The 20,257-nt window shown below is 37.1% G+C and overlaps 1 protein-coding gene across 1 annotated transcript in view; it reads left to right on the top strand.

The window, feature by feature from the left end:
- The window catches only part of LOC127456655 (immunoglobulin superfamily DCC subclass member 3-like), a 112,653-nt gene that overhangs the window by 70,237 nt on the left and 22,159 nt on the right, over positions 1 to 20,257 (top strand). Inside the window, exons 3-7 of the mRNA XM_051725088.1 lie at positions 3,929 to 4,073; positions 5,905 to 6,035; positions 6,226 to 6,363; positions 12,510 to 12,668; positions 16,651 to 16,816. Coding sequence (XP_051581048.1) covers positions 3,929 to 4,073; positions 5,905 to 6,035; positions 6,226 to 6,363; positions 12,510 to 12,668; positions 16,651 to 16,816 — 739 coding nt within the window. The remainder of the gene's footprint in view (positions 1 to 3,928; positions 4,074 to 5,904; positions 6,036 to 6,225; positions 6,364 to 12,509; positions 12,669 to 16,650; positions 16,817 to 20,257) is intronic.

The following is a 20,257-nucleotide window of genomic DNA, read 5'->3' as shown; positions in this document are numbered from 1 at the left end:
CTCTTTCATCAAGATGTAGTAACTTACTCTTACCCTTTGAAACGACTACCTTTTTCGGCTGACATCACAAAGTTCTCTTATTTTTCAACACCTCCCCTTCAACCACCTGTCATTTAGAAACCACAGCCAGTTAGCTGTGCTGGTCCATTCTGGTATGGAACGGCCACTTTTCACTACCGAATCTATTCCCGGTGGAATGCATAGAGTCCGGCCCTACAATAGAGTGCAACAGTACCCGCCCACTTATTCAACCATCTGGGTTATGGAAGTATTTTTCCAATTCCTTTTTCCCATAGACTTTTCATAAAATCCTTTATAAAAGAGCCATGAACCAAACCAACCAGCTCCGAGGTAAATCACAACATCAAAAACTTTATTTTGAGGCAAAAAAAGTATTTGAAAATCAGGCAAAATTACAAAAGTACAAGATTTCAGAAGGCCGGACTACAACCCCATGAAACATTGCAAATGATGACAATGATTAAAACAATGATGTAAATATACTCTATAAAATTATTGATTTTAAGTTGTTGATTATAAGTATAGAAACCATATATGTTCTGTTTATTGCTAAATATTCCGATATATACAAATATATAAGTAGTTTTAGGGTGAAGAGACACTGACTTGATTACGTCATTCACAGTGCGTCATGGGAGTGAGCGGTTGCTCCAGGGCACATTTGTGGGCTTGGTTGGCTGCGGTTTTCTGATTGGTGAAGCTTTCTCTGCTGGACCATGGGTAATGCAGATTTTTACCATGAATTCTGCTATCAAACACGATTTTTAAACAATGAAGTTGAAATAACATAAACTAATGGCTTAAACAGAAGCATTTACCATCGATGAACAACCTCAGAGCTCACAGTAGGTCTGTCTTTAAAAGTTTAAGAGTTATCATTTAAAATCAATTAGTCTATGGAAAAAATGAAAGGAATTGTTACTTCCGGAACCAGACTGTTGCGCTCTATTTTTTTCTCATTGAATATCCTGTTTTACTCAGAAATACTGAGGTAAAATGGGTTGTTATGCTGTTTTATGTTGACATTAAAGCTTAGCTTTAACAATGCCAAGTCTAAAGATAATTATGTCTTACCTTAATTGCACAAGTTGTTTTGGTTAACAATGCCAAATAACTTAATGTCGTGTAAAATTAAAGAGATTTCCCCTTCTTAAGGTGGTTGCTGGTTTTACATGGTTAGATGGTCCTAGCTGGTTTAGATGTTTCTATCAGCTTGATGGGGCTGAGCTGATCTGGTAGTAAAAATAAAAGTGCCACTGAACTGGACATAAAAATGTTGAAAAAGAGATGTTATGACAGTGCATGACATATTAAATGTTATAGACACAGTTGAGGGCAAGTTGATTGAAATCACAGTAGAGAGATAAAGAGAAATAATGGAAACAGAGAGAGAGAGAGATTGAGAGGTTTATGCCTTCGTGTCTCACATCTCCTGCAGAGGTAATCAATGAAATATGTGTGAGAGCCTTGAAAAGGTTTCTTTCTGAGAGCACTCTTTTTTCCTTCCTTCTCTGAGAATGCTTTTTTCCCTCGCTTCTGCCTGCCATTGACTCCCGCAAAACAAAACGACCAGTTACAGAAGCACCACTGTGAGTTTAAGCTGCCAAACACCACCCGGAGATCCCTCTGAGCTCCATGATGCTAGATTAGCTGGAACAAGTGTATCAGTGGGACACAAAAAAAAAAATGGAGAGATAAACAGAGAGAGAGAGAGCACGCAGAAGGGGCCCGGCCCTCTTGTTATGCTAAGAGTGTTCCGAAAAGCCCCGTTTTGTTCAAGTTAATTATGACCAACATTTAAATAAGAGCACTTGTCTTGAGGATGCTGGTTGGCTGCGGGAGAGACGGACCTCAAGCTAATTGTGTTTGTGTTTCCAGCTCCACCCCTCATCTCCAACCCAATCTTAGTATGAGCTTCTCTGGGACCTGCAGCCCAATGAGGTTCTTCAAAAAGTCACTCCCTCACACAGATCTGGAACACTCTAACTACTGACTATAATATCTGTATTGCTGCGTCCGACTTCCTGTACTTTCAGTGTATGTAAAGAATTATATCTTTTGACCTGTATGTTTTTTGACCAACGACATACTAACAATAACCACGAAAACAATTTACTTGGATGTTGTTAAACAAGTACAATTTATCCACGAGGAACAACTTTCTGAGTGCCTGTAACACTTACATTTAAAAAAAAAAGACAGATCATCTGTGTGTTGTTCATCTACTGCATCATTCTATTCATTAGATATACTGCTTTTTGCATATTGTGTAGCAGGGAAGTATGCATGATTCGGACACAGGGTTTGTTTCTGTCTGATAGAATCTTCTCATAAACATGAATGGAATTTATTGATGTTAGTGACGGTTATGAATGAGTATTATCAGACAGCTGAAACTTTATTTTACACCCATAAAGGACAGTGCACTTACACCTGTATCTTCTCTCTAACAAGCACAAACACTTTCTCTGGCACATGATGGCCATGCACAGATGCAATTTCACCCTTTCGTTTGATTCTTTGAGCTGTTAGAATAAAGCCTTAGCTTCTACAATTGTGTTCAACATGTGCCACTGTCTATGCAGTAGAACATACATGTGCATTATTTTTTGCTGGTTGTAGGTTGGTTTTGATACTTTCATGTCCATCAAAAACCAAAGTATGTGCTATCCAAAGTACTTTTGTTTGTAAAAACCTGCAAAAATATGCCATATTAAGGAGTTCAATCAAGAAGATTCTGCTTGAATGGTAAAATGCAGACATTAAACATGGGATTCCTAGCATATATATTCTCAACTCCCAAAGCAACCCTTTAAACATGTTGATGAAAATGAGCATTGAGGGTGGAGACCAGAGATTTCTGTTGTACACTTGACTAGATATTAGACAGCAATCATGAGGAGCCAGTTAATATTATTTCTAATTAACTCTCCAGATATCATTGAGGTCATCATTTATCTTTTCCCTTGGACTAGTGTACTTTATCTCATATCAAAATCTCAATATGGTATCTTAGGTTGCTAATGCAAAAAAGTGCCCGAAACATTTATTTTCGTACTATAGCTTTGTCATTGCTATTGTACCCACTGCGTCAAAGTTTAAACTGCTTGACATCATGAACTAGGTGTGTACCTGCAATATCATCTTGCAGTTCTGTGCTTTTGACTCCGCAGCGAGGATCACCCTGAAGCTCTCTGGTTACGTTTAAGCGTGCCATTCTGCATTCAGGAGGTGCATAAGCGGTTTTGTGCTGCTCTTTATTGGAGACTTTCTTAGATAGTTTTGTGCAATAAGATGTTATATTTATTTAGCCTATTTGTTGAATATCCGTTAGTCACCATGTTAAAGTTCTGCACTTTGTGTCCATATATCCCTCTAAAAGGCTTCATGTGAAAAAAACAGAGCATCATTATACATTATTATATTTTAAAACCAACTAGTCGACTAGTCGTTTAAACAACCGGCCAACTAGTCGATTATGAAAATTGGTAGTTTTGCACATCCATAGTTGCAAGGTTATTCGAGGTAGTTGCTGCTAGGCTGTTGCATGGAGGTTGTTAAGGTGTTCTAGGTGGTTGCTGACTAGCCCAAGTCAAAATTGTCCACCTCTAAGTCTCTATGACATTCTGAGAGAGAATGATATTTTGAAGTATCATTCATGTACGTAGCACACAGTGCAGATCAAGTTACACACTGACATTTAATTCTTAAGGTTAGGGTTTTGTTGAAATCGTGAAGAATGAGCAATATTTATACTGATACCACTATAAAAAAAAAAAACACTAAATATAGTATAAATTTTGCACTTGTGTCAGGATAGATTGCAATTCTATAAATTACACTATTTAATGTGTGTTTTAGTTTTTTGGTTAATTTAAACAATTTCTCACTGTCTCTTTTTCCTCAGCGATGGCAGATTTTCATGTGCAGCCACGTTCAGTGTGTGCAGAGTTGGGAGGTGTTGGCCGATTTCAATGCCAAATTCATGGCCTGCCTGAGCCAGTCATCAGCTGGGAAAAAGATGGGCGACCCGTGGATACCTCTGATGACAGGTAACACCGTAAACATAGACAGAGAGGCACATACATTCATTCACATCCAGGGGTGTAAAAATTACTTGAAAATTATACTTAAGTGAAAATATGGATACTGATTGAAAATTTTACTCAATTAAAAGTCCAAGTATCTAGCCAGAAACATACTTGAGTGAAAGTAAAAAAGTACCACATTAAATTGTACTTAAACATTAAAAAAGTAAAAGTAACATAGCAAGAATGAAAACAGATTTAATGGCGGAATTTTTAACATTTCCTTGGTGAGTGGGAGACAAAGGAGACATTTCATCTTGAATGAATCCTTACTAACTCCATTAAAGGAATATAATTCACTAAGCTAGGGCCTAGGGCTGGGATTTGATACAGATTTCCCAATTAGATTCCGATTCACAAGCTCTCGATTTTATTCGATTTCGATTCGATATCGATTCATTTGGGTATATTTCAGTTATAATGTCCCTTTTGCTTATATATGAAATAAATTCTCTCTCAGCTAATTCTGTGAATTATACAGGGGACCTTCTAACTAGGTACATTACAAAAATATATTTTTTTCTAATGATATTTTATTAGTTTTTTATCATTTGTCATATTTTAGCTTTTTAAAACTGAACAAATCAATGTATTTAATCAATAAATATGATACTATATTACATGTGTTATATTTTGTTACTTGTTTATTAATTTCATAATTTGTACTATTCACAGGTATTTACTTTGAGTTGTTGAACACTTGCTAAAAATAAAATCGGTACTGTCTCTTTAAGGAAACCCAGCATTTCTGTAAAGAGCCCCTGTAAATGAGCGAAAGTTAACAAGAGACACAAACGGCTTTATCTGTGCTATGCGTGATTAGAATTAAATGTTTATTTTTTGTTGTTTTATGATCAACAACTGACTGCAAAGAACAGAAAGAGTATAAAGAGACATTATTTATTGACAAACCATTGCGTGGATCTCGTCTTTGTACATGCATTACACAAACTACTTCTACACTCAACACACAGTGAAAGGATCTCGCTGCTGAATACTCCACCACTATACTACACAATTCATTCACTGGTGAGTGAAATCTAAACATTTACCAGCCAGTGTTATAAATGTATAAAGCCAAATTATAAATGTTTAGTCATATAGTGAAAAATTTTGTTGCAAATGCGATTGATTTCCTCTCTCTGTAGTGGAGGGTTGCACATAGAGTAAAAGATCAAGCCATGGCTTTTGAGAATCGATATCGATCAACAAATGTTTTTTTTTTTTAAATTAAGAATTTTTTTTTGCCCAGCCCTAGTAGGACTACGGGTGCTCTTGCTCTGGTGTCTGAGCTTGGACCGTGCTCGCAGCTGAGTTATGTTAATCCATCTTCTTCTGCCAGTGATTCTTATATGTCTCAGGCACAGGTCAAGGTGCTGTGCATTGTGGTGAGATCTGATGTCGCTTCTCAATGACCAATGACCATGTTGTGGCCAAATACATTTTATGTTAAAACGGAACTAATTAGCAGACAAAATAACATTTAACTTAATACTAACAAACCAATCGAATTGCACTGATGCCCAGTTTAAGATAAGATGGAAGAAAATGATCTGCAAAAAATGTAACGAGTACTTTTCAAGTCTAAATAAAATTGTAAGGAGTAAAAGTACTATTTTTTTCTTTAAATTGCACTTAAGTACAAATCCCTGCTTAAGTATAGCAATGAAAAATAATTACTCAAGTACTTTACACCCCTGTTCACATCTCTCACATTTGCAGGGTAATGCCCATTGTCACATGTCTCCCTCTCTCTGTGGGTCTGTCAATCGCTCTGACTGTCTTTTCTATGCAGGTATACTCTTTTGCCCACGGGCGTATTGCAGATAACAGGTGTACGCCCTGAGGACAGTGGGGTGTACTGCTGTGTTGCTCACAACAGTGCTGGAGTCAAACACAGTACAGGAGCAGAGCTCACAGTCTCAGGTCCGTGCACACGCATGCACACACTCACACTTTGCAGATATATTGTGCAATAAAGGTACATGGGCTTATTCCATCATACTAGCAAAGATTCTTCCAAAAATTATGATATGCTTTCTTGTCTCTTTCAACATCATGCATTTATTACTTTCCATCTTTAACTTGCTCTTCCTCTTCCTCTCTCTTCCTGAAGGCTCCCAGTCATCTGTTTACAAAGAACCCATGATCCTAGTGGGCCCTGAAAACCTCACCCTCACTGTTCACCAGACCGCTATCTTGGAGTGCGTCGCCACGGGCTACCCACAGCCAATCGTTTCATGGAGTAGACTGGGTAAGACTTATTTAGGTTTTTAATCACGTGGTCATCTTCTCCAAGCAAACACAAGACTCACCTCAGCTCCAAGAGGAGGGCTGCAGAAAGCTTTAATCTGCTCTCCACCATAGCCTGGCTATAAAATACCCTATCACCTAAACCAAAGAGAAAAATCTCCTCCATCAAGAAAACACATACAAGGGGGTGGGAGAGAAAGTCCACTTATAATGTTAGTCAAGGTTTCTTGCACCAAAAAAAAACATTTTTTACAATTGTCTTGTATCTAACAATTATACACCCTCTTCCTGACCCTTAGAGTTAAAGGAATTTAAATAAATGGCAACCCTGTCACTTATTTATTACTTTTCCATGATTGTGTGGACCAAGTTGCTGGACACCAAATAGGCATTTTTTATGTAAATGTATTACATAGTAATATGGTCACGGTGTTGTGGAAAAAAATTATATAATTCAAGTGTCTGTATTTATGTCAAGTTTCCAAACAGTGTGTGATGATGCAAAGCTTTCTCTATGAGAGCTCCCAGGTAAAAAAATCGAACAGTCACCTGCAATGCAGTCAGAAATTTTCCAATGCACCTGATCTCAAAACATTCCCTTTATAGCACACATGAGACAAATAATTCACATCGTCCAAGAAGCAACCTCTTATCAGCTAACCTTGAAGATAATATTTACACTAGCTTAGAGACCAGAAAAAAAAAATTTATGACACTTAAACATCAGCCTTTATACAGTCATGCTTATAACTACAAAAGGTCATTCAGTAAGACAAAATCTATATAAATGTAAAATATATATGTATATGTAAGAAGAAATGTAATGAAAAGAAATTCAAGTAAAAATATATCAGAAGATCAATATTTGACAAAAGTATTATAAAAGTATGCATATGTAAATATACAGTATAAATGAATAATAAAATATAAAGAATGTTAAAGAAGGACAATAATGAATGGAATATAACAATTGTATCTTGGCTTTCTTGAAGCAAGTCCAAATGAACATGGTTCGCTGTTCTGCTCTCTTGACATAAACCAAACACACAATCACCTTCAGATAAGATGCATTCACTGAAACAAACCAGTCCTTTAGATACTTCACTTTCCAGCAACAGATTGTAATACAAGAACCATTGTTCAAACCTAAAAAAAATAAATAAATAAAAAATCTATAAAGAGTATAACATATACAGTATATATACATTGTTATGTCCCTCCCCATCTAGGGTTGGGAAGGGGGTAACAAGGAAATAATAAGAATGGAAAAATTTATAAAAATAACAGGCAGCTAAAGAGGTATCCTCTCCTGTCCCAGCGCTGTCACAAAGATCACCCAAATCAATCAAAAATCATATTTATTTTAAAGTTCACACACAAAAAAGGGAAGCTTCAAAAGGCTTCAGGAGGGGACCAGGCCAAAACAACAAGGAAACTCTCCTTAAAAAAAAGAGTTAATATGCCCAATTCTCTGTCACATAGCCTTGTATATTATAATGTTCTTCATGTGTGATGTCATGTGAGATTTCTGAAGGATGTTTTTGCAGCTGTTTTATTTTTTTTTCTGTGATCATTTTTTATGCATCAAAACATACAAAAGGAGTACAGAACAGGAGATATACAGTACTGTGCAAAAGTTTTATGCACTTGTGAAACATGATTCATAGTGAGGATGTCTTCAAAAATAATGCCATAAAAAGTTTTCATTTATCAATTAATGTCATACAAATTCCAGTAAACATAAAAAAAGCTAAATCAATATTAAGTGTGACCACATTTGCCTTCAAAACATCACCAATTCTCCTAGGTACACCTGGACACAGTTTTTCTTGGTTGTTGTCAGATAGGATGTTCAAAGCTTCTTGGAGAATTCACCACAGTTCTTCTATCTATTTTGGCTGTCTTAATTGCTTCTGTCTCTTCATGTAATCTCAGACTGTCTCGATGTTCAGTGGGGAGTCTGTGGGGGCAATGCCATCTGTTGCAGGGCTCCCTGTTCTCCTGTTCTATTTTATTTGCAAAAGGAACGTTTGGGAGTCCTATTGTCCTATTGACAAACTAAAGCTGAAGATATAAAAAACCATCTTAAGACAAATTTTTGTGTATAAATAGGGCTATAACATCTGAAATGCATACAGTATATGATCACTTACATAGTGCAATACAGTTTCAAACACATAAGATAAGAGGGGGAAAAAAGGAAATAAAGAATGACAAAAAAGTGATATATGCCCCATATAAATGCAAATCAGAACAGATTAACCCTTGTGCGACCTTCGGAACATTTTTGTCTTTTCCATTTTTGTTTTTTCGATCATTTTGGCTGTTAATGCCAAAGGCATACATTTTACCAAAGGTGTGCATTTTTGGGGGAATTTTTATATTTCAACCTCAGTTCCCATAATACATATATAATACACTGTGTACACAAAATAGTTACACTCAGGACCTTCAGGACAAAAATGTCCACATTGAAACCCATTAAAATGGCATTATTTGATCCCAGTGCCATTAAAGTATAAAATCATGAATTCTATGATATTATGCTTTCATTCCGGAGCCCTGGCTTCACAATTTAAGTTTTTTTTATATTTTCCACCAGATGGTGCAATTTTTCTCATGTTTAGCCTATGGAGCAAATACATGCTTTTTTCCTATTTTCTGTTTGCTGTATTATAGAGCACTGCAGGCCAGTTGAATAAATGATGCAGCTAAAATTGCGTGGGTGTGTTGATATGGATGTCAGAGTGTGTTTTGTATGTGTGTATTGAGAAATTTGTTTGTGTGCGTGTGTGTAAAAAACAACAGTGGCATTATGTAAACAAACTGGCATTTAAAGGGTTAAAATCCTGAAAATGAATGAATATTTTGTAGTTATGATCAGGACTGATATTGGTTAAAAATCTAAGTCAGTGAAAGTGGAAAATAATATTAATATATAATATTTTTATGGCAGTTTTTTGACGTGGACATTTTTGTCCTAAGGTCCTGAGTGTTTTTTTTTTTAATCTGACACTGCACAAAAAATAATAATGCATCAAAATCAATGTTGTTGATATCCCAGACTGTGATAATCCCAACAAAAAAAAAAAATTCCCCTTAGCATTTAGTATATGGAAAATAATTCATTTTTTGTTTTTTTGTTTTTTTGTTTTTTTCATAAAAATCAACAGTGGCATTATATAAACAAACTGGTATTTAAAGGGTTAAAATCCTGAATGATGAAAATGAATATTTGGTAGTTATGACCAGGACTGATGTTGGTTAAAAAAATTAACTTATTGGAAGTGGAAAATAATATTAATATATAATATTATTATGGCAGCTTTTTGGCACGGACATTTTTGTCCTCCAAGGACCTCTGAGTAACTTTTTTCTATTGATGCACAAAGGTTAAGGCCTCAGTTAACACAAACCCTGCAGAACCTGCAAGATGCTCATCATTATTAATACAAATTTTCTTATCGACTCATGGACCCCCATGAAGGCAAATGTACTATGCCAAAATCCAAGGGCATACAGACCACCTAGCAGGAAGACCAGTGAAGACCACAATCATTCTGCCACATGGGACACAGGCTAATACCCACCATGCAGCTTATGATGGGCAGCATTTAAGAAAATGCCCAATTCTCTGTGTCTTATAGTCTAGTATCTAATCATTTTCTTAATGTGTGATATCAGAACAATTAAGATTTCTGAAGGATGTTTTTACAACTGTGTTTCAATAAATGGTCTTGGTGGAAGTTTTGAGATCTAAAAGTTAGAGTATGTTTACACAGTAAATCAAACTCTTTTATTTCAAAAGATCAAGAAAATTCAGTTTTTCATTATTTGACCCCTTTAAAGAAAGCTGGCTGCTGAATTAAATTCAATTACACTACAATCTACAGAAGCCAATAGGCTTGGAATGGTGATAGAAATACTCTCTCATCCCTCTCCCTAAGACACTGATATTACAGATGAAATTGGCTGATACTGTACAGTGAGATTGGCTTCAGTGAAAAATAGCTCCTTTATTGGCACGCATGCTCAAGAGTTCTGAAGCCATTCGTTTGAAAATGGTTTCACACTATTTCGGTCATTGAACGCTCTTTGCCACACATCTGTCTTACTTATCTTGATAAGGATTCATGTAGATAAAAAGAGTGTCTCATCTTTACTTCTAAAGTGGTGCTGGAGAGTGATGAATTGCCGGTTTATGTGTTGGAATGTGTCTGTTTACACATGTGCAGTGTGAAATCTGCATTAAAATGAGCCATATGCATGCTGTGTAGATTTGTCATCTGGCTCATTTCACCTTGAGGCCTGCATATACTATTCCCTATATTGCACTGAATTTAGTCTCATTGCATTGATAATCAGGCCAAACTCTATATGTTTTGAGATTACCATAACCTACTGCTTTGTGTTTATTCTACAATGCACACCCACCGCTCTCTCACCACGACGACTCCCACATTCGTATAATAATCTGAACTAAACTCTTTCTCCCTCTCCCAGCTATTATCTAATGTGATTCTCCCATTCAGAATGTAAATGATGGTGCATCCCTGTAACCACGGGTAATCAGATTGTGGATATTGCCTTGCACAATGTTGCTGAAATTAGCTGCTAACACAATGGGATTTTGGTGGATTAGGTTACAGGGAGAGAGAATCCGGGCTAAACTCTGTAATGAATGTGATAGATCTCCATCAGTCAGTGATTAACGCCACACTGCATTTATTTCTTCTTATTGCCACATTTAGTCTGCTCAAACACACACAACCATGCTGCATGCTCATTCACAAGATGTGAAAACAGTTTTATATGAATGTGCACACATGGACACACATTCTCTTGTTGTGAGGACCTCCCATTGGTATCTGTTGTTCTTAAATTAAGCTTACTGTTAGTATTATGCCCTTACATTTTAAATGTGGACAGTCCTCATATGTTGGTTGGAAGAGGTTGTACTTTATTTCAAGACCATTTTTTAGAAATGTGACCTCACAAGTGAAGAGAACATAGAATCCACCTATGGTAGCTGGTTTTACATGGTTAGTCATTTATAGGCATTAGCTGGTTCAAGCTGGTCTACATGGTTAAACAGCTGGACTACTAGCTGGTGGATGGGGTTTCGACTTGATAAACCATCTTGATCAAGCTTGGTCGATACAAAAACCAGTCACCATATTCCAAAATCCATCTTAACAACTTGAAGCTAGTTTGACCTGTTTTTTTTTCCAACAAGGCGTGCGCACAAACACAAACACTTCCTCTCATGTCAGCATCTCCATAATATTTAAAAAAATGTGTCGAGCCTTGAAAGACTCAAAGCATGTATCTATGCAGACATGATATCATTAAGTGTGTTGAACCAGATTGAGAAACTCTGAGCAGCTGCTGAAAGAGAAGCGGAGGTGTTTCAGCACCTCAAAGCCTGACTGATCCAGCCAACAGATGCCAGTCAATTACACCTGGCAATACACCCTACCTGAGCATCTTAAACAGTGTCAAATGTAATTTTGTCAGACAGATTAATAAACGGAATGAAAGACCTGAGAGGCCTGTGATATGAGTGGAAGATGTGATTACAGGGATTGATAATTTTTGTTAACAGTTTTCTTCACTCCAGTGTCCATTTAAAGCTGTTCCAGACTGAGACTGAGTTCAGTTTGCAGTAACTTATATCATTCTGTGCTGTGCTTGAAAACATACAGAGAGGCAGTCACACAACAGTATGTGTTCATGAGACATGTCCATGGTAACATAATTCTACTGCGTCACTGCTGTTCATGGGTCGCACATATTAGAGTTCATCGTTTTCACTCTCTCTTTCTGTCTCTGACTTTATCTATCTCTTAAGATGTCTCTCGCCCCAGGGCAGAACAAAGGATATTAAAGCGGTTTGTGCTTACATAATTACTCACATTTAACTAGAGCTTTTAAATTCTGAGACTCATCACATGCTAATATGCACTCACACAATACACTTCTGTTGCACTGTAAACATTTTTTAGTTTTGTGAGCCAGTGAATGATTTTATGGCTGGTAAATCATGTGCTTCTCTCTTATGACTTTCTATTTCCCCCATCTGTCTCTTTATTTCTCTTAAAATGTATCCTTTTGCCCTCATTCTTCATCTGTTCATCTTTCTTTCAGATGGCCGTCCAATCGGAGTTGAGGGTATCCAGGTACTAGGAACAGGAAACCTGATGATTTCTGATGTCAGAGTTCAGCATTCTGGCATTTACGTCTGTGCGGCCAATAAACCAGGAACCCGTGTACGCCGAACTGCTCAGGGACACCTCGTTGTGCAAGGTGAGCTACTGTAACTATGGTGAGAAGGTGGATATGATGATGAGTGTGTGACTAGTTAGGAGTGTGGTGTTGTGATTTGGCATAATTATACACAGTGACGTTTCATTTGTGAACAAATCTGTCTTTTTGAACCAAATCATTTAAGTGAACAAATCGTCTTCATTAACCTCCATACACTGACTCACACTTCTCGTTGACTGAGTCCTTTCCCTTTTGAAACCAGAAAACTCTAGTTTGAAGCGCGAGACTGCTTTAGTGACTTTCATGCCTTTAAAGACTGACTATAGCGCAAGCCAATAGCATTCAAATGCAGGCTGTGAAGGCGTATATCTTTGGTTTCACCCTCTAAACTAACAAATACACCCTTCACTTAGCCAGAAGAGTTGGTCTATTGAGTCTGAACAAGATGAGAGGTCGCGTTCATGACAGGAATGTACTGGTATACTTGTTCACAAACGAATGAATCACTCGGTCATCTCGTTCGTGAACGAGGATCTGCTGACTGACTGAATGAAAGGGGGCATGTCATTCTTTCAGTTCTGAATGTGAGTCAGTCGCATTCAACAAGGAGAGAAAAGGGTGAAAAGCACTAAGATTATAGGTATGCACAAAAGATAATCCCCAATTTATGAAATGTTGTGGTTTGGTGCACAGGTTAAAATATTTAGGCTTTTCTTGAACTTGTTCTATGTCATGGTAAAAGTTAAGCCCAGCATTTGACATAATATAAGAAAATAAGACCTGCATTCTTGTCATTTAAGGCGAAAACGTTTATGGTGTTTAAACTCTATTTTTAATGTGTCTTTGTTCATTTGTAGAAATGCAAATTCCATTTGTGTTGCTTTTTCCTGCTTTTAAAGACTTACAAAATCACGAGCCAATAGCGTTTGATTGCGGGATGTGCAGAAACATGTCGTTGGTTTGACCTGCTGAACGAATACACCCCTTTATTGAACTAGTTGGTCATGAGTCTGAATGAGACGAGACATCTCGTTCACGAATGAACTGAATGTACTGATAGACTTGTTCGCAAAGAAATGTAATTATTCAGGAAATCTCATTTGTAAAGGAGGATCTGCTGACTGGCTGAATGAGAAGTTACAAATTACATTTTACAGCATGTATTCTGTAATATGTAGTGGAATACATTTTAAAAGTAATTTGAAACAAAAATAAAAACCTGACTTGTGACATCCGAACTATCATTGGGAAACTGCAATTTGAAGTTAGTCGCTGAAGCTCGGCAGGTGTAAACCAGTGGCGTGCACACCTCAGCAGGGGTGGAAGGATACAAAAAAGGCACTAATATCTTTTTGAATGAGTATACTTATTTCTTTACTTTTGCAGTATTTAATTTTTCCATAATTTCCTTTCACAATTAATAGCCTATTCTGTTATCTTTTTCACAAAAAGTACCTGGTATTGGTATTGCAATGTTTTTTATTTATTTATTTTTTATTTATTTATTTTTTTGACATGGTGCATGGTAATGCCATGTTTTTTGACATGTGCCATGATAAAACCATGGTATTTTTTTAAGTACCTTGGAGTACCATGAAAATGTCATGAAATATGAATATAATAATCATTCAGTACCATGGTATTATCCTGGTAACACCACAGTGCTTCAAAGTGGTAATATTTTTCTTTTCTCATCACTCTTTTCACTTTCTCTCATCTGTGCTCTGTCAGTCCATCCTGTCATCTCTGCTGCTTCCACTCTGACCTCATCATCCTCTTTATAGAACTCACAATTTCTTTATAATTTAACAATTTAATTTCATTACAAATTAATGTATTGTTAATTTACTATATTCTGTGATTAGTATGTAGGACCTTACAGCATTAATGTGACAGAACCATGGTACAGTGATAGTTGGTACCAAGACAGAAATACCATGCTTCTGAATGGTTACCATTATAGCCTATATGTCCAAAAATGGGTAATACCATTGTGCTTTTTTGAAAGTGATTAGTCTAATGGCTTATTCATTTAAATAAAAAGTAAACTGGTTTTGGCTTAATCAGACAGCTCCTTTAGTTTCAGACGTATTGTATTTCTGTCTACACTAAAAGTGACACTAACATTATAATTAATAAAGCTGTCTACAGTGTGCGATGTCGGAAAAGCGGTGCCAATTGAGTATTAGTCTTTTGATGACCTGTTACTTGTTTGAGGAAATGCCACTTCAATGATCCTGGAGGCGAATTCCCAACAGCATTTTTGCACCCTTGAAGGACACTGCGGGAAGGGGACTCAAAAGGTTTTTCCAAACGAAAGTGAAACGAAAATGTATCCTTTCTCGAAGGACCCTTCCACAAGACTTTTAGCGAAGGGTACATTCATACAGTGCCATGTTCCTTTTAGAGTACCTACTTCAAAGCCTCTGTCCTTCGGAATGAGTAAGGCATAGGGATGATCACTTCTGATTGGAATTCGCCCGATCTGCTCTAGCGTGCTGTTAAAGGCACCTCCACCTAACTTTCTTTAATGCTTCTGCGATTTACAAGTAAATCTCACATCGACACATTATTACTGTTATTTTGAAATTAAGAGATTTTAATTTTGTTTTATTTAAAATGTTTATTTTATTATAAAACTGTACCCCCTTTTTCTGCACAACCAGAAGGGCCCCTGCTGCCCCCCTTCTGTGCACGCCACTGGTGTAAACTATGATAGTGGGAGTAGCACTGTAGGTGTGGCAGAGAATTGATATGATCTTAGTGGCCAGATGGTGTAGCAGTCTTTTGCCAACTGTAGTACACGTCATTCACTTTAGAAAGAGAGAGAGATATGTAAAAATGGGTAGTAAGTGAAAGAGGGAGAGCCCAAGAGAGAGATAATTGAAAGGTATAGAGATAGAGAGAAAGGGAGATAAGAGAAGAAGGCAGAGATGTCTCAGATGATATATCACAGTGCTACATCAATACTCACTCTCCCATCCCCCACTCTTTCTCTCTATATATCTTTTTCTCTTGTGTACTCGGGGATAAAGGAAAAAAAAGGGAGCACTAATTTTCAGGGCTGTGACAGTGAGATGCACTGGACCTTTGAGAGCAGTTAGAACCTCTCTTATAATTTATTTATTAAGAAGAGCTGGAGACTGAAAATACAGGAGAGAGCCAGAGCCGTTTTAACACTTGCCAATTTACTGCCTTTAATAATTAAAGCCATCACTTCCTTAGTGCAAGTATGGATGTATCTGATGATACGAATGTGGATATGAACAATGTGACGGTAATTGAAACAGGCACAAACAAGCAACACAAACAGTTGCTAATCAGTCAGCAATCTAAAAATTTTGCGGATTAAATGTGGTCTAATTAAGCAATACAAGTCTTATTGGATTAGCTGCAGCTCTGTGTCAGTTGGCAGTAATACAACATAGCTGAGGGAGGAGGATCTCTGGTAAGGTTGAGGGGAGTAGAGAGAGGGAGGTGTGGGGGTCCAAGCTTGCTGCATATTCAGTACCTTCCCAGCCCCACACATCTGTTCTGTAGCACTTAATCTATTTTAATTTTACCACTGTGTCATTTGTGAAATCTGTTTTAATCGAGTTAATCTGAAGCTTTCTCCAAGTTTATTCCTGTTACCACCCACTGCAGTACATTCATTTTAAATGTGATGAAGCCAAAGCCAGGTAGTGAAACTCTCTTGCTCTTTCTCAGTCACTCCATGGGGGCATGGTTTTCATCTACAGATATTTCTATTGCCATTGTGAAGGTGTAGCATATGTGGCATATGGAAATTGAATAGAACGGGGAAATTGGGAATATAAATGGAAAGAAAATTATTAGGAGAAACTGGGCTCATTTACAAATCACCCAGTACATTTATCACCCAGTAAATATACTGAAACATTTTCCAGCAGAAGAAGGGTGTCGGAATGAGTCATTGTCAGACGTTTCAAACACTAGTGGCTGTTTTTTCATTTAATAATCTCTTTCATATTATTGACAGTGACTCTTTATTTCTCTACAGCCCCAGCAGAGTTTGTGCAGCCCCCTCAGTCCATTGCTCGCCCGGTGGGCACCACTGCCATCTTCAACTGTCTGGCTCAGGGTGAGCCTGTCCCCAAGGTCACCTGGCTGAAAAATGGACAGATCCTAGAGCTCGACAGCCACGTCAAACTCAGGAACAACAACAGGTGAGATTTGATTCTATGTTAAAAGTGAAAAACAAATCAACTGAAAAGCGTGTGTGCAAAAAATATTTTTGTGCTCATGAACTGCTGTATGTGTTTATAAGAAAGTAATTCTGAGACCTACCGGATAGCAGGAAGTTGTTTAATGTAATTTTATGTTATCAATATTATGTAATAAATATGTATTATGCTCCAGCATATTTTTGGAGTAAGGAGTGGGGAGAATTTATTGTAACATTAATCAATATACAGAAAGGCGAAAGCACTTTAACAGTATCATATTTAAAAGAGTTACATTTTCCAATTCGTCCATCAGAGTCTTGTCTTTTGTTATTGAGGACATAAATGAAACTGAATGATTTCATTATATTTCAAAGTACCTGGAAAAGAATGTGCCTGTCTTAAGTTATTTACAATATAGTTACTATGTAAGCCTATACAGGGATATTCCAATAGCTGTGGAATAAAGCATTAGCCAGAATATCGACCTTGATTAGAGAATGATATGTAGTCAATGAATTAATCTAACATTGATTATAAGAATAAATCACTGATGTGGTTGAATTAAAAATTGAATACATACAGTACAAATGGACAGAGACTGGTAAAGCGCCCATTGCTGGAATCTCTTTTTTTTAGAGGTCATTGACAACTTAACACAATTAATGGATATCTCTCTTACATATACTTTACTGTATATTGCATTATGTACCACCATATAGTTGTGGGCGCTCTGTAGGTAGAGTTCAAGATTATCTGCGATTAATAAAGATCCTATGATTCAGGAATATATTTTTTTTATGTGTAGGGATTGTAAATTGCTCATACACCGTAAAAAGTTGTAAACTGCAATTGTTGCCTGAAGAAGCCTGATCTAACCCTTTTATGTAGTTTTATTGATGTAACCTAATGGTTTAAGGTTGAATGGTGATGTTTAATAATAGTTTTGATTTGAATAAAACCATCTGATTTAGATTTGACCACATTAAGCACATTTTTTAGGTTTATATTTTTTTCAGTGTAGGAACATCAAGCAAATTACTGTGCGTTCATATTTAGAATGATGACCCCTGACCTTTTTGTATCATTAAGTGTGGTTTTTAACTTGAACTTGTGCAGGCTGGGATTTCTGCTCTAATAATGACCACACCTGGGACTAGGTACAGACCTAAATTTTAACTTGAATGATAGCGTGGTAAGTGTAATACAGTATACATATAGAACTTTCATTTTTGTTTTTCATGTTCTATTTCAATGTTATTTTAGGAATGCAGTCCAGAATTAATTTAGTCTATTTGGATGCATATATTTCTGTTCATCGGCTCCAAGTTATGTCAATGTACATTTGGAGTCAGTTTGCATCTCCCACACCCTGATAGCTTACACAGGGGTGTACTGTAGCGCTGCAGGAGATGGTTGTTTGTGTCATTGAGAGCGGCTGTCATGTCGATGCTTGTCCTCTTCCAGCTGGAGTGTTATGACAGCGATTAGGATGCCGCTAGTTAAGTTCGGTTAGACAAATGTCAGAGGAGAACACATATTGTCCCGTGTGTCTCTTCTATGAGGGGTCATGTCTGCTATGAAGAAACTGCCTGTTTGGCTATTAATTTTTTTCCTCTGCTGTTTTGGTTATGATCATGTCTTTGGAAATGGAGTCTGACGTGATTCCATGTCTATTGCTATAAATGTTTTATTGCCAGGGATTTTGTTGTGGTTAAAGAGCATGTTTAAAGCTTGAAAGAAAATCAATCTCCATGAGGTTAAAATTTATAGCAGCAAATATAGAGTAATTTTATTGGTAGAAGAAATCAATTGGGAAAGACTTGCAGAAGACAAGTGGGCTTGGACATGCACTATCTGACAGGAGAGTAAGAAATGGAGAGAGAGAGTGAGAGAGTAGTAGTGGATCAGTTGGAATGTCTGAATCTGAACAACACCATTAGCTAATTGACTCATAAAGTGGAGCAGTTGGCAGAGAGTAAGACCATTCCTCTAATTGATGAGTTTTTATATACATCACAGACCCATGTGTGTCAACACATAGCCACATAACTTTTCTGATGAGTGTGTGTATGGGTGGGTGTGTTGCTGCAATCCTAGGCTGTTCTGGATGGTTGCTAGGCATTGCTAGATGGTTGTTAGGGTGTTCTGGGTGGTTGCTAGATGGTTGCTTACTGCCCACAATCAAAAGATCCCACCCCCATGTAGTCTCTGGTCCCTAGATATGACTCTGACTCCACCTTTTAAGTACATGAAATCTATAGGATTGTTTTGCTTGTTTTATTATCCAAGTGAAAATCACAAGATCGCTCAGAAAAGTAATTACAGTAGCACCACTAATGGTTGTTTCCCAAACTCTCCAACCTCCCCTTTCACCCCTGTCTCTAATCATTGTTCAGGCAAACAGGTTGTCCTGCCTCAAATTCACGCCATTGTTTGAGCTAGAAATTGACACTTCGGACTGCTTAAACAAGGCAATGTTTTGAAAGAACCACAAAGCCATAAAGAGCACCTATTATTATTTTGTTTTAAAGGTCTCATACAATAGATTTACATGCATCCAAGGTCAAAAAACACTTTAATTTGCTCATAATTTAAATTGCAACATTACCTTTTTTCCCCAGTGTTAAAAACGACTCGTTCAATGTTCCGTTCTAAAGGATTCATTCTAAACTCCTCCTTTCAGAGAGCCTACTCTGCTCTGATTGGTCAGATATCCCAGTCTGTTGTGATTGGTCTACCGCTTAGTGTAGTGTTTGAGGGCAGGTCAAAGCTGTTCGCGAGCAGCCAATGAAGACCAGAGGCGGGTTTTTTGTTACCAAATTACGTAGGTTAGTACAGGAAGTAAGTCTGGAATTACTAACGACTCATTTCAGGTGTTCAGGATCGGTTCTTTCTTTTGGGAGTCAATAACTCCTTTTGTCGTGCACTTTGATTTTTGAAACTGTGCAGACTTTTTTTACATTCACAAACAGCTATATAACACACTACATGAAAGGTAATATCTGAAAAACCATAATAGGTGCTCTTTAATGTTCAGAAACACTCTTACACTCTTGAGCAATTCAACCTACTACGAATGGCTTACTTATTTCTAGACATTAAACTGATGTAGGAGGAAATATTTTGACAAAGAAAAACTTCACATGTAAGCTGCCATATTGTAAGGCTGCTCTTTATTTAATGGGACATCTCAACACTAAAATATTTGAAGCAGCAGTTTTTAAGGGGGAAACATCAGAAAGGATTTAAAGCAGACCATTTATCATTAGTTTGTACTAGTTTGTGTATGTGCATCTGTGTGGGTTAAGGGCTTGGGGAAGAATATTCTGCCTGCCAACACTGAAATGTCAACCCTGCTTCCTCCCAGAGAGATAGAGAGAGACAGGGAGATGCTGACCTTCAAGAGGTTCGGACAAGGAAAGCGAGAGAGAATCGATTGTA

The sequence above is a fragment of the Myxocyprinus asiaticus genome, chromosome 2, assembly GCF_019703515.2.
Source record: "Myxocyprinus asiaticus isolate MX2 ecotype Aquarium Trade chromosome 2, UBuf_Myxa_2, whole genome shotgun sequence".
NCBI lineage: Eukaryota > Metazoa > Chordata > Actinopteri > Cypriniformes > Catostomidae > Myxocyprinus > Myxocyprinus asiaticus.
Note: the sequence above shows the minus strand (reverse complement) of the source record. Positions and strands in the feature narration are given on the sequence as shown.